Here is a 13,034-nt window from a genome sequence, read left to right on the forward strand (position 1 = left end):
ATTAGGTAGCAAAAATTATGATGTTTTGGCTCAAGCAATATGGTGGCCATGTTTGCCTGTTTGTTTCATTTCTGGCAGCACATTGGTGATGTGTTCTTATTTTGTTCCTGTTTGCTGTCACTGATGGTATTGCTGATGTGGCGACAGGCACAAACATCGGCTTCAATGAGCTAATTGTGATATGTATTGCCATCTCTCTTTATCCATTTGAATGAATTCCATGAGCACCAAAGAGAAGGCCACTTACCTCCCATCTAAAATCAACTGTGGATGGACGTATTTCAACCTCATGCTAACAAGTGCATCAACATGACAAATGTGGCACAATCACTTCACTCTGCTAGAGACTGAAAACCAAGTCTATGAGAGTGGATAGGATGTAGGCATTCTTAGTCCCCAAAATGTTCTTGAAGTTGGTGACCCTGACTTATAGCCAGTTTTGTACACAAGAATACAGTAACAGGCTTCATAAAGGGACAATATTAAGTAAATATTAGGAAAGAAACTATGATAAGTTTTTGATTCTCTTCACCCTGGGTGTACTAGATGTACAGGAGGATTAATTATTCAGAGAATATCACAGAATATGAAGTAATATTTTACAGTAAAAGGGAGATGAGGACTATTTAGTATAAATTAATGTGATCTTCTTTTCTTTAGCAGAGAGAAAAATCTGAACTGAACTAACTGTGCAGCAATACAAGGAATGATAGAATCAAATATTAATTGTTCCCATTCTCTATCACTGTGAAAGGAATTTCAAGATTAATTGGATGGCGTTATGCAATGATAGACTAAGCGACAAAATTCATGTTTTGAGAAAACGGCGTCTTTGTGAATGCTTAAAGGAAAACTATCTACTCTGTGCATTTTTCTATAAATAAAATTTTATGATATTCACATAGCATCGTAATTTGTTTTTCCAAAATAATATAAGCAAAAATCTTATTTGAGTATTTTATTTTGATAAACATGCATCTTAGTCTGCAAGTGATTTGAGAATTTCTATAATGCAATGGGAGTCCAAGCGCCAGGTGGCATTTGGTCTACAAATGTGAAACAGGTTAATTCAAAACTAGCACACCATTTCTACAGAAAGAACTATCAAGCACAATATCACAGTACACCATTGTTAATATTTGACATTCTAGAGTCAGTAACTCTTTTATTAACACCCTTTCCCATGTTCTTTATAGTGTATGAACTTCACAACTAAATGAGGCAAATTATAATAGTAAAATCAATGTAACAAAGAGAGTAAACTTCACCTTTTCAAACAACTTCACAAGTTATTTCAAAATCGGGCTTTCCGGAAAAACCTTCGATATTATCATCTATGGTAGAAGAACTAACTAACTTTTGATAAAACTCCAAACAGTCTTTAAGGATCAAGTGAAACATGGACTTCAGATCACGTAATTTTTCTGAGATTATTGGTTTTCCTTCAGGCCAAAGTTTAAACAGTTTTCTTGAGAAATGTATGCTGTCACGGACAAATTTTCGACCATTCCTTTTTCCAATGTTTATTTTCGTGTAGGTTTCCTGCCTCAGATCACTTTTCACAAAAACTGACAGAGGCTCTGATTTCCTGTGCTGGATTTCCTTGAACAGTAACCAGTTTACCTTTTCACCTTCGACGCTTTTCTTCCTGTTGATAATCGTGCCTTCTATTGTCGATGTACCTACTCTTCCTTTACCATTTGAAAGACTTGCAAAGGCTTTCTCTTTTTTCAAGAGTTCATTATTTTAATGTAATCTTCTGGCACATAGAGACTTGTTGGAACTTTAATGCAGACTCAATATCACCAAAGTCCGACTCATTTTTCAAGAAACTGTGCCCAGGAACTAGAAAGCATTGGTGATAGTAGGCTAGGATGTTATTCTAGAATAGTTTTCAGCGACAGAGCTATTTTTATATTTCGATTCTGGCCCCCACATGCATCTTGTGTCTGGTGATACAAGACCCAGTATGTGTTTCCTTAAACACAATCAAATTTCTTGGGCTCCTCCTCCAGCATCTCCTTCCACCCACACGTAACAAAATCCATTGTCCTCGGAATCATGAATACCGCAGTTATACAACCAAAGTTGGCGTTTATAAAACACTCTATTTATTGGTATTTTTGGGAGTGGCAATGTCTTTTCCAAATCAAACGAAATGCATTCAGTTTCTCTCAACATTGCGTTTTTAGCCTGCATGAAATTCTGCTTCATGAGATTCCTTGCATGGTTTACTTCCTGTAAATGACTTTCATGTTGTTCTTTTGCTACTGAAGAATCCAATCCTGATGAATTCTGTATCCTCATGGTAAGAGCATCACATGTATTGCATGTTGAACTTGGTTAGAAATATTTGTTTATATAATGCTAAAGAAACAGGATTCGCATCGCATAGTTGTCACAGTAGAGACCGTACACCACATTGAGAGTAGCACCTGGACTTAAATATTCTGCCTTTGTTTGTGAATGGCAATAAAGTGATTTATACTTCGAAAATTTTGAAATGTGTTCACATACTTCACGGACTTTAGCTTCTGGTAGTTTATTATGTCCTCCAGCACTCCCTCTCCCATCCACGATTTCACATCGCTTTAACCATTCCTGCTATTATTTGGCATCTAGCTTCATAAGAGCCAGCTTTATGAAATTTAGTAAATATCGCTCGTCTCTCCTCCACTGTAAGTAATTTGTGGCATTTGAGCCTGCAATTGCATTCATAATCCCAAAATTATTTACCTAATGTGACTATCCCCCTAGTATTGATCTAGTCTTGATTGGTATTCACCTTCCTTTTCTTAATTTGTCGTGTTTGATCTTAAAATCTTTGCTTTCTTCCTTTTCTTGGTCGCAATCTGAAATAGCACCGCTAGTGTCCAATTCCATTTCGACATCTGATGTCCCAGTGTCTCCTTGTGGGACGAAATTATTGCAGGTGCCACTATCCAGCATTTCGTCACAATTTTGGCATAAAATATTTCCTGATGTGCTAGGAAATACTTCATTTATAACAGAAAAGTTGTTTGACAGAATACTATTATCTGAACACTTGTGTACAAGCGTGGAATATCATCACAGACTTCCTGAGACTTTTCATTAGAAAACACTTCTTTTAACACATGTACATCTTTGCCAGAGTGGCTTATTTCCCCAACATTCCCTAATTTTGTTTCTATTAATTCATGCAACTAAGGGTCAGACACTTAGATTTCAACAGATTTCAGAGCTGTTCTGTCGGAACTATTACCGGCACTCAAATTTGACATTAAAACTCTAAAATGTGAAGACTTCAGGTGAACCATTTACACATTGTTTTCCAACTGGAAGTGAAATGCCACAGTGCAGAAGGTCCTGGTTGACTGAAGGTAAAAATGTATTACTTTCACAGTGAATCATGTCTGTTTTAGGTTGATTAAATTGATCATGTAAATCAGAAACACCTTCGTCGTGTTCAGTAGGTTTAAGAAAATTGGTTTGAAAGTGTTGTGCAGGATTAGTTACTCCTTGAATGCAGTGCTCACATGCTCTTTGTCGGAAGGCAGATCTTGTAGAGGTGCCTAAAAATGATATTGAAAAATGTTGAATACTCCACAAATACAAATATGAAAAATCTATCTTACTGTTTTCATAACAGTTATTCCTAATGCTTCTCACATTTCCTTTCCTCTTGAAGGATGCATGTTTAGAGCTTGCTAGGAGATTTGTAAATACTGCAGCAGTTGCTAGACAATACAGACATGGGATTATAAAGAAGGAAATACGCAAACCTGCCGAAATATACTGCAGCTGCTAAACAGTGCAAATGCCGAATGACGTGTTAAGTAAAAGAACCTTCATTCTTAAACCAAAATCCCACCAGAACTAAGCATCAACATTAAGAACCAAAGCATTTATAGACCAAGTGACAGCTTTGCCCTACAACTGCAGAATGTTTAATCGGTTGGTCTACTATTGTCTTTTAAGATGGTACATGGTCTTCAAATGCAAAACACAGTCATGGATTTAAATCTTGTGGCACTTAGGTTTTTTGATTTTACAGGAAATGTTAGTGAAGAAAGTTGGCATTTCTTTTTTTATATTGAAGTTTGAAGTTTTGGCCACCAGAATGCAGGAAAAGCCTGAAATGTGCAAATTGTCGTTTAGTCTATGAATGCATAACTACATCCAATTTTTGTGCAATATAACATGAAATGTAAGCTAGTTCTCTAGTAATACAATATTTTATATACAGTAGAATATTTTTAATTGCCTTCCTGGAAGTTTGCTTCTCCTGATGAAGTATGGTATGTTGTCACAAGAATAAAATGTGCCATACTTACACTATGTAAAAGGTTTTTTTAATTTTCTTGTCTTTTCCTCAGCACGACTGCTTGAATATAGAATACATAATTTTAAGAGTTTCTTAAGTTGGCTGAAATACTTCATAACTAACCACCATGAGTTTCAGTTCATCATCATCATCATCATCTACATATCTTATGGAGTCTAGATTGTATGCACACACACACACACACATGGCTGGCCTTATACACAGTATAGTTATTGGACTAACCATTCTACTCACTGTACCTGGACAGAACTTGCAACACTCTCCGGGCACGCTGAACTGTTCATGTGGACCACAGGGCAGGGGTGGGCACATCGTCTCGGGGTCAATCCGTTTGCAGTGCATTGCTCCGTCTCGGCACTCACACTCCACACACTGACGTAGGTTTACCGACTCACCGTGATCGTACAGCACTCCTCGTAGGTAACACTGCTCTGCACATACCGTTAAGTCAGTTAAATTCCAAACAGATGGATGTTATATGATACATGCAAAACCAGAGTTGAACGTGTTATAATAAAAATATTCACATCACAACAATTTAGAGATAAGAATGTAGGGAAGTACTTAGCAAAAATTAGAGTAATTTATTTTAATTAATATTCCCAAACAAAATTTGTTTATACATTATTGAAAGACAGGCATTAGTAAGGTAACAATGAAAATTAAGCTTTGAAGTAACACTTATTATAAGCCATCTGTCAAGTAAGTGACAAATGCTACAAGAGGTATGCCAAGTATGTTAATGTTTCGTAGTTTCAGTGCTGTATCAAGGAAAACTATCTTGACTTTCTAGATAAATTATGGCACTAAGGGAGGAATATGATAGACAGTCAGAAGTTCAAACACTGGCTGCAGAAAAAGTATGCATGTTGACAAGTTGGCCCCATGATGGTAGAATGAGTTCTTGGTTCAGAGTAGTTACAGGGATTAGGGAAGGCTGTAATATTTCACCTTTGTTGTTCATGGTTTAAATGGAGCATTTACTCAAAGGTACAAAATGGCAAGGAGAGATTAAGTTGAATGAAAATGTAGTAAGTAGTTTGGCAATTCCTAACGACTTGGTCTTAATGGCAGATTATGCTGAAACCCTGCTCTCTAATAGTGTATCTTGGAACCTTTAAATAGGTGCAGTATGATATCAAAATTAATATTTCCAAGACCAAAATGCTGCCAATAGGGAACAAACTTTAAGAGGACTGAATGCCAGGTAGAGAATACAAAATTGGGACAGGGTCGATCATTTCAAGTACTTAAGATATTTATTCTTCCAGGATGGTAGTATACTAAGTGAAATTGAATCAAGGTGCAGCAAGACTAATGCTGTTGTGATCAACGGTATTTTGCAAGAAAGAAATGAGTTCTCAGATGGACTTTGTTGTACAGGAGTGAAAGTTGGGTAGACTCGGGATAGCTTATTTGTAAGCTGGAAGTAATAGGCATGAAAGTAGCAAGAATGGTTGCTGGTACAAACAAGTGGGAACAAAGGCAGGAGGGTACTTGGAATGTGGAGAATAATGGACTTGGCCATGTAAGGTAAAAAAAAAAAAAGTAGAGCGAGACCAAGATGACTATGATTAGGCATGCTTTTTAATTATTAGAGGTGTGGAACTAAGCGAGGCTACAAAGCTAGTTGCAGATACAATATTATGGAGGTGTTTAGTTAATTCAAAGAGGATTGCAGACTGAATGCTGAAAGGCATAACAGTCTACAATGAAGATGTATATTAGGTATGCATGTAAGGATATAGGACCATGGACTTCTTTGAGGAAGAGGATACCATTGGGTTTAGATGAAAATAGTGAATTTGTATGAAATAAAATATTTTGTCCCAGTGCAAAGGATAATTAACACACTGAAATTTTCCATGGAATGCATGCAATGAGTGGGTAGATAATGCAGCATCACAACAACTGCTTGATTGGACAATTCTGAGTAGCCTCTCTGAGCCAAAATGATTCACTATGGTGATAATAGCAGTAGTCTACACAAGGCTTTATCAACAGGTGTGCTGTGAGAGAATGAAAACATGAGTATTAATGATGTAGATCCCCTTCACAACATAAAACACATCCTACAAGAGAATAGTTCTTTACTTTCCTTAATAATAACAACCCAATTGCCATGATATTCATGGGCTCATTTGTAATACAGGTAATGTTGAATAAGTAATTATGTTCTGTAATCTGATTCTGTGGGACAGAGAATAACAACTGTACTGGCTCTCTTTCTTTCTACTTTCAAAGAAAATAATATTATCAACCAGTTTAACAAGGTTTTATCTGAATCCTGAGCATTAACATTACTGAGTATTAACACTTGTTGCAATGACAATCAAACAGGTACTTATGCTTCCATAAGCTGTTTACAGATTTCTTCATTAAGTAAATGTAAAAGTACTGAATATTAGTTTTATTTGAAAATAATGTATATGATCAAGTGAGTGTGCTGCAGGATTTTTAAATCTCACCTTTGGTGTGAAGCATGTTCAGAAAGAAAAACACTAGACTACACTGCAGGTGAGTGGTTGGAGTATTTGATACAAGGCTGTGAAGAATGACATTTTATGAGCAATTGTTATTTAATGTTAAATTCCAATGTCACCATATACTGTATATCTTGTGGCAATCTATAAATTACAATGAAAAATACCTTGATTTTAGCCCCTTTGAAACATTATCATCATCATTATGCAATCACTTAATGTGAACATTGTTATGGCAGATCTCTACTTGTAATAGTTACTACCAGTATGTACTTCATTTCTGTTTTTCTTTAGATTTAATAATATATGTCAGAAGAAATAAATAATTTTTTGTCCATTACATGTGCAGTATTTACTTGTCAAAGATAAAGATAGAAACTATAAAGCTTAACAAATATTTTGCAATACTTACTTAGACAGCTTGGACAACATTCTCCTGGATTGAGCACAGGATTTTTACAGTTGATACTCGGACACTGTACAGGTCGACATTGGATTTCACCATGCTGAAGAAATTTATTACAGTGTTAATAAATTGTTGAGGTTGATATTTATAATTCACAGAATATTTAAATACAATTTAATTGAGTAGGAGAAAAAGGAATAAAATAGTTCCTCTACATTAAGGGTCTCTTAACCTGATGCAGACCACCTTGCTCTTTTTTGCTGCATGGATTTTTACCCATTTTATTTCAAAATCAGGTAAGATAATGTGGCAACACGTCAACAGCACTAGCTCATTCTCCCTTGAGGGCACATTCCACAACCACAAGAGTGCAGCTAGGGCGCAGCACCAACCAAGAAAGGGCAACGAGTTTCTATGACGGTTGCTAGGCACAACAACACAAGGTTAGTTCCTTGCTGGGATTTTAATAATAGATTCTCACAGTAAACAAGCAGCATGTTCATGTATGTACATTCATAGTTCTGATTTGTAAGGCAGTAAAGCTTGTCAACATATCAACATTCTACTTATTACTGTGTGTACATGTGAGCGACTGGGTGATTTCTACATATTGCTGACTTCACCATGACCTGAACATGAAACACCAACAACAATAACGCTGTGACAAACTCCTGTCTGTGCACGTGAACCAATATCGTTCATTGCATAGTTCGCAACAAACATTGAGTGCATTGAAGGTTTCTCCAATGTAGTCACAGATGCAATATCTCGTGTACACGGAATTTTAAAAACACCTTGAATTTCTCATCATAGGTAGACTCGCAGAAGGACAATGTTGATCTTCATTCTCTTATCAATGGTGATTCATCACCCTCCTTGGAACAAGTTCAGATTCCTTGAACCACTACCATCCTTTTCTCTGACATCTAAACAGACTCTTCATCACCATTCTCTACTACAGATTAGTCTTTTCTTCCCTTCATGACCTGAGCCATCCTGGTGCCAGAGCTACCATCTGTTTGGTATCAGAATGCTCTGTGTGCCCTAAAATATCAAAAGACAGCCACGCATGGGTTCAAACCTGTCAGGACTGCCAGCATACCAAGGTCATATGTCACACTAATGCACTAATGGGCAATTTACCAATGCCATCTGTTCCAATACATCCATCTGGATATAATTGGACCACTGCCACCTGCTGGGCATAAATATGTACGCGAATGTACCCGTCAATAAAACCATCAAAATAGTAAAAAACAATCTTTCCAAATTCAGTAAATTGACTATAGGGGAGATAGAAGAGTTTATTCAGATTCTCAAGTTTACATTAAATAATGGCTTCTTTACTTTTAATAACATCATATACCAACAGAAGGGGCTTCCTATGGGGTCACCGGCCTCAGGAATCCTCGCTGATATTTACGTAGATTTCCTCGAATACACTCACATTGTAGGTAAAATTAATGGGATCAAACATTGGACTCGGTATGTGGATGATACTTTTATTATCCTGGATTCTCACATTACTGACAGCAACACCGTTCTTGAATTACTTAATAACCTGGATCCACACATAAAGTTTACGATAGAATCCGAGAACAACAATTCCCTTAATTATCTCGATTTAACTATTACCCGCAATCAGAATAAAACCATTTCTTTTAATATTTACAGGAAGCCCACTCACACAATAAACACAATCCACCAAACTTCTCTACACCCAGGGACACAGAAGAAGACAGCTTACAATAGTATGATTTTCAGAGCTCTTAATGTTCCTTTATCCCGTAAGAATTTTAGAAAGGAAATCAACACCATTTATGCAATAGCCGAAGGTAATGGTTTCAGTAAAGCTTTCGTGAATAAAATTCTCAATAAATTTAGAAATAAACCCAAGACCACCTTAGAAAAACAATCTTCCCATAAAGAGAAGTTCACCACATTTACCTTTAATAATAATAATAATAATAATATATATCCTATTTCAAACATCTTTAAAAAGCACAAGTTAAAAGTAGCTTTCAAGACCGTTCACACCAATACAAAAATGTTTTTTAATTCTCATACTGTCAACAGCAAAAAATTTTCTAACTCTGGAATATACAAATTAAAATGCCAATCATGTCTTTCAACGTATATTGGGCAAACAGGCTGCAGTTTCAATGTAAGATACTCTGAACATCTTAATGCCCTAAAGTATAATCGCTACTCAGCCATGAGCGAACATTGTAGAGAGAAAAATCATAAATACACAACAATTGATCAAGACTTAAATATCTTGCATTACAAACAGAAAGGTCCCTTACTTAATATACTAGAGAATATATATATAGATATCGACCAATATAACAATCCTGTCTATAACTTAAATGAAATCAATGAAAAGAAAAATATTTTATTGGAAACCTTTGTCCCGCTCATCTGCGAACAGTTCATTAATAAAAAAGAGTTTCACTACCGACATTCTAGAACAAGACCCGCCCTTCCATCAACACCCTCCTTCCGCGAATCACAACGTCCCTCCCTCCCTGCCCCTCCCCCAACATTACCCCTCCCAACCACATCAACACAGATTCACTGTAAGCCACACACAGGCTTAGTTGTCAATGTGACTTGAGACCGACAAGGTCATCTCCATTCGAGACGACAACTTTTAGTTACAAGTAAGTCATATGAGTTTTCTTTTCGTACATCATTTTAACTTGTTCTTCATCCACTCATATATTCCTTTTTTTCTCATTACAGATGTTATACACGTTTTATTCATAGTATTGACGGTCTCACTACACTCCTCAGCATAGTGTTTTTATTTAACAGTCAGCAAGATCTATTAGACGAGAGGACTTTGTACCTCAAAGTGTTTTTAACTCACCAATCATGATCATTGTCACTTCACTTCATTACGATTTTTAATTTGTTTGTATATTATGTAATCATTGTTTTACTACTGAAGATGGCCTTGAGATTAGGCTGAAACATGTATAGACTTTGCTTCATCTAACAGATGACTTGACTTGTATTGATAGGAGGATTTTATAAATATTTTCTTTTGTAAAGTGATAACCGTCAATACGGAATGAGATTCATAACTTGCAAAGCAGAAGATATCATCAAAGCATTTATTGCACGTTGGATTTCATGACTTGGATCACCACTATGCATCACCACTGACCAAGGCAGGCAGTTAAAATCTTGGCTGTTTCGGAACATGCAAGGATCCTGACTGGCACTTTAAGATCCTGCACCACTAGCTGGAACCTATGTTCTTCAATTGCATGGTAGAAAGACTTCACTGCCAACTCAAAGCACCTATTATGTGCCATCCCAACGTATCCTGGCTGCAAGCTCTACCAATTATCCTGCTTGACATCCGAAGTGCCTACAAAGATTACTTTGGTGTTTCCTCTGCCGAACTAAGTTTATGGAGAACCACTCTGTCTCCCTGGTGAACTATTGGATGACATGACAAATGACGACCGACCAGAAGATGCTTCCAATTTTATAGATAAACTACAGCATCAAATGCACCAGCTGCGTCCAACACCAGCCCCAAAATATGATCAACACTCCACATTCATATTTGAAGATTTAAGACACATGCATACACATGTATCTGTGAGATGATTCAGTACATGGAGCCCTACAACCTCACCCTCCATATTCTGGCCCTTACTGAATACTGAATTGCCTCGGTACAACAATAACTATCCAAATCAAAGAGAAGTCAGTATCTGTCTTCACGGACCAGGTAAAACCTGCTTTGTTCCTCAACGACAATGAACCTGCTTCTGAACCAGATACTATACATGGACTCCCTGGCATCTCAAGAAAGACAGCAATGGTGATGACATCAATCGAACACTCTACATGGGACAAAGCCGTCATGAGATCTGGTCAACGAGTGAGATTCCCGAACTATGTTCAGCCTTAGCCATATCAACTCCATAGGGATCTGGCCCCCAGGTGAAATTTCTGGATTTCTTTCACCCAAGTCTATCTCCTCATCCTTCTTGCAGCTCAGTCTTCTTCCAGGCGTGCGTGGCTTGACCCTGTGAGGGACTGGTGGGGTGATATCATAGCTTGGTTTCCCGTGAGGGCACATTTCACAACCACAAAGAGTGTAGCTAGGGCGCAGTACCAACCAAGGGCAATGGGCTTCCATGATTGTCGCTAGGCAGCTAAATACAACAGCAAACATTAGTTCCTTGCTGGTATTTTAATTAAAGATATTTCTAGTGAACAAGCGGCAATTTTGTGCATGTACATTCATAGTTCAAAATTGTAAAGCAGTAAATCTTGTCCAGAAATCAACAGTGTAATTATTATTGTGTGTACATGCGAGTTAATGTATCATTTTCACAAAGATATTTCAGGAGAGTAGTGAAGAGTAAGATCTAGTGAGCTGCAATCTAAACAGAATTGCAATGGAAATGTTATTTTCAAACTAAAGCCCATGCATGCTCAACACTTCACAAATACACCCTAATGTTCTCTAGGTTAATTGACTACGTGCTCCAATATAAATACTGTATCTTATTAAAAAAGCATATTTATTTATCTAGCCATAAATCATACATGGCACCATGATACCAATGATGTCAGATTTACAAATAAATCTTACAATATCTACAGGTCATATTTACATTACTACATGCACACATAGGCCTACATACAATTATATAATTAATCTTCATACTTTACAAACAGTCTCTTAAATACTCTGTAGAAAAAGTGTTTTATCAGATACTTCTTCACTGTGATTTTATTATGACCATAACTTTCAATATGTTATGTTGTCAGGTAATTTATTGAATAGTCTAATACCATAATAGTCAATTATTTTATTTCAATTTCTCTCTGCCACTGCAGGTTGCCATAAGACAGAGAATGCTATTTTAAATAAAAAGAAGTTATTTTCATATGAAAATTCAATGTAATCCTTTTGCTGTAGATATGTATATAATCATTTCTTTGTAACATTTTAATATAAAGTACTAAGCTCTTCTTAAGAAACAACAAGATTTCCAGTACCAGAATGTATAGAGAGGGAAGTGGAAATGTGCTCATACTTTGGAATAGTGGTCTAGATGTTTGAAATCTTTGAGCATCTTTATAATGTGGAAAGTGCAGTTATCATTCACTGTTGAGTAGAGGGAGAAGGAGAATTGTATAGATGTGTGTTAAATGAAATTAAACATCATTTTAGAAGTATTTTCCATAAACAGAACTTGAATTTTTATTTTCAGTTTCATCAGCAAAAGGCAATCTCATTATTATAATTATGTAAAAAGTGTTTGTCTGTGTTTAAATAGTATTACCTTATATTATTGTAACAATAAATAGTGTATTAAGTATGCGTTTGATATTTTATTGATTTCCGGTCAAAACGACCGAATGCGACTCCTGACGTTACACTCGGCACGTGACCCCTCGCAGGTTAAATGTACACAAAACTTTTGTCATGTAGCCCTCTGAGTGTTGCAGATAGCCCGCATTATCATGCTAAAAGCATCAAGCCATTATCTCTAAAATTGCAGTGTGTTGAATAAAGACTCATAACTTGAAATTTGTGTGATAACTGTCTAGGATTTTATGATTCCCTTTCATTGCTGAGCAAACTAAACAGTTCTTCTGACAAGTAAAACTATAATTAATTTTTGTTTTTTGATCCTGCTTTTTAATAAGAAAAAAATGATTTTGGAAGCCAGTTTAATATTTCAGAACTCTAAGGATATAAAATAAACACCACATTCAGAATAGGGAATTAGCAATGATGATAATGTATTTGAAAGTTAATTATTTACTTACGTACCTTCTA

General features: G+C 36.2%; 1 protein-coding gene across 1 annotated transcript in view; it reads right to left on the minus strand.

The window, feature by feature from the left end:
* LOC136857881 (protein kinase C-binding protein NELL1) overlaps nucleotides 1-13,034 on the minus strand; it is a 603,636-nt gene that overhangs the window by 93,607 nt on the left and 496,995 nt on the right. The window contains exons 7-8 of the mRNA XM_067136916.2: nucleotides 7,223-7,316; nucleotides 4,567-4,758 (exon numbers count right to left, since the gene is read on the minus strand). Of these exons, the coding sequence (XP_066993017.2) occupies nucleotides 4,567-4,758; nucleotides 7,223-7,316 (286 nt within the window). The remainder of the gene's footprint in view (nucleotides 1-4,566; nucleotides 4,759-7,222; nucleotides 7,317-13,034) is intronic.

This window comes from Anabrus simplex, chromosome 1, assembly GCF_040414725.1.
Source record: "Anabrus simplex isolate iqAnaSimp1 chromosome 1, ASM4041472v1, whole genome shotgun sequence".
Taxonomy (NCBI): Eukaryota; Metazoa; Arthropoda; class Insecta; order Orthoptera; family Tettigoniidae; genus Anabrus; species Anabrus simplex.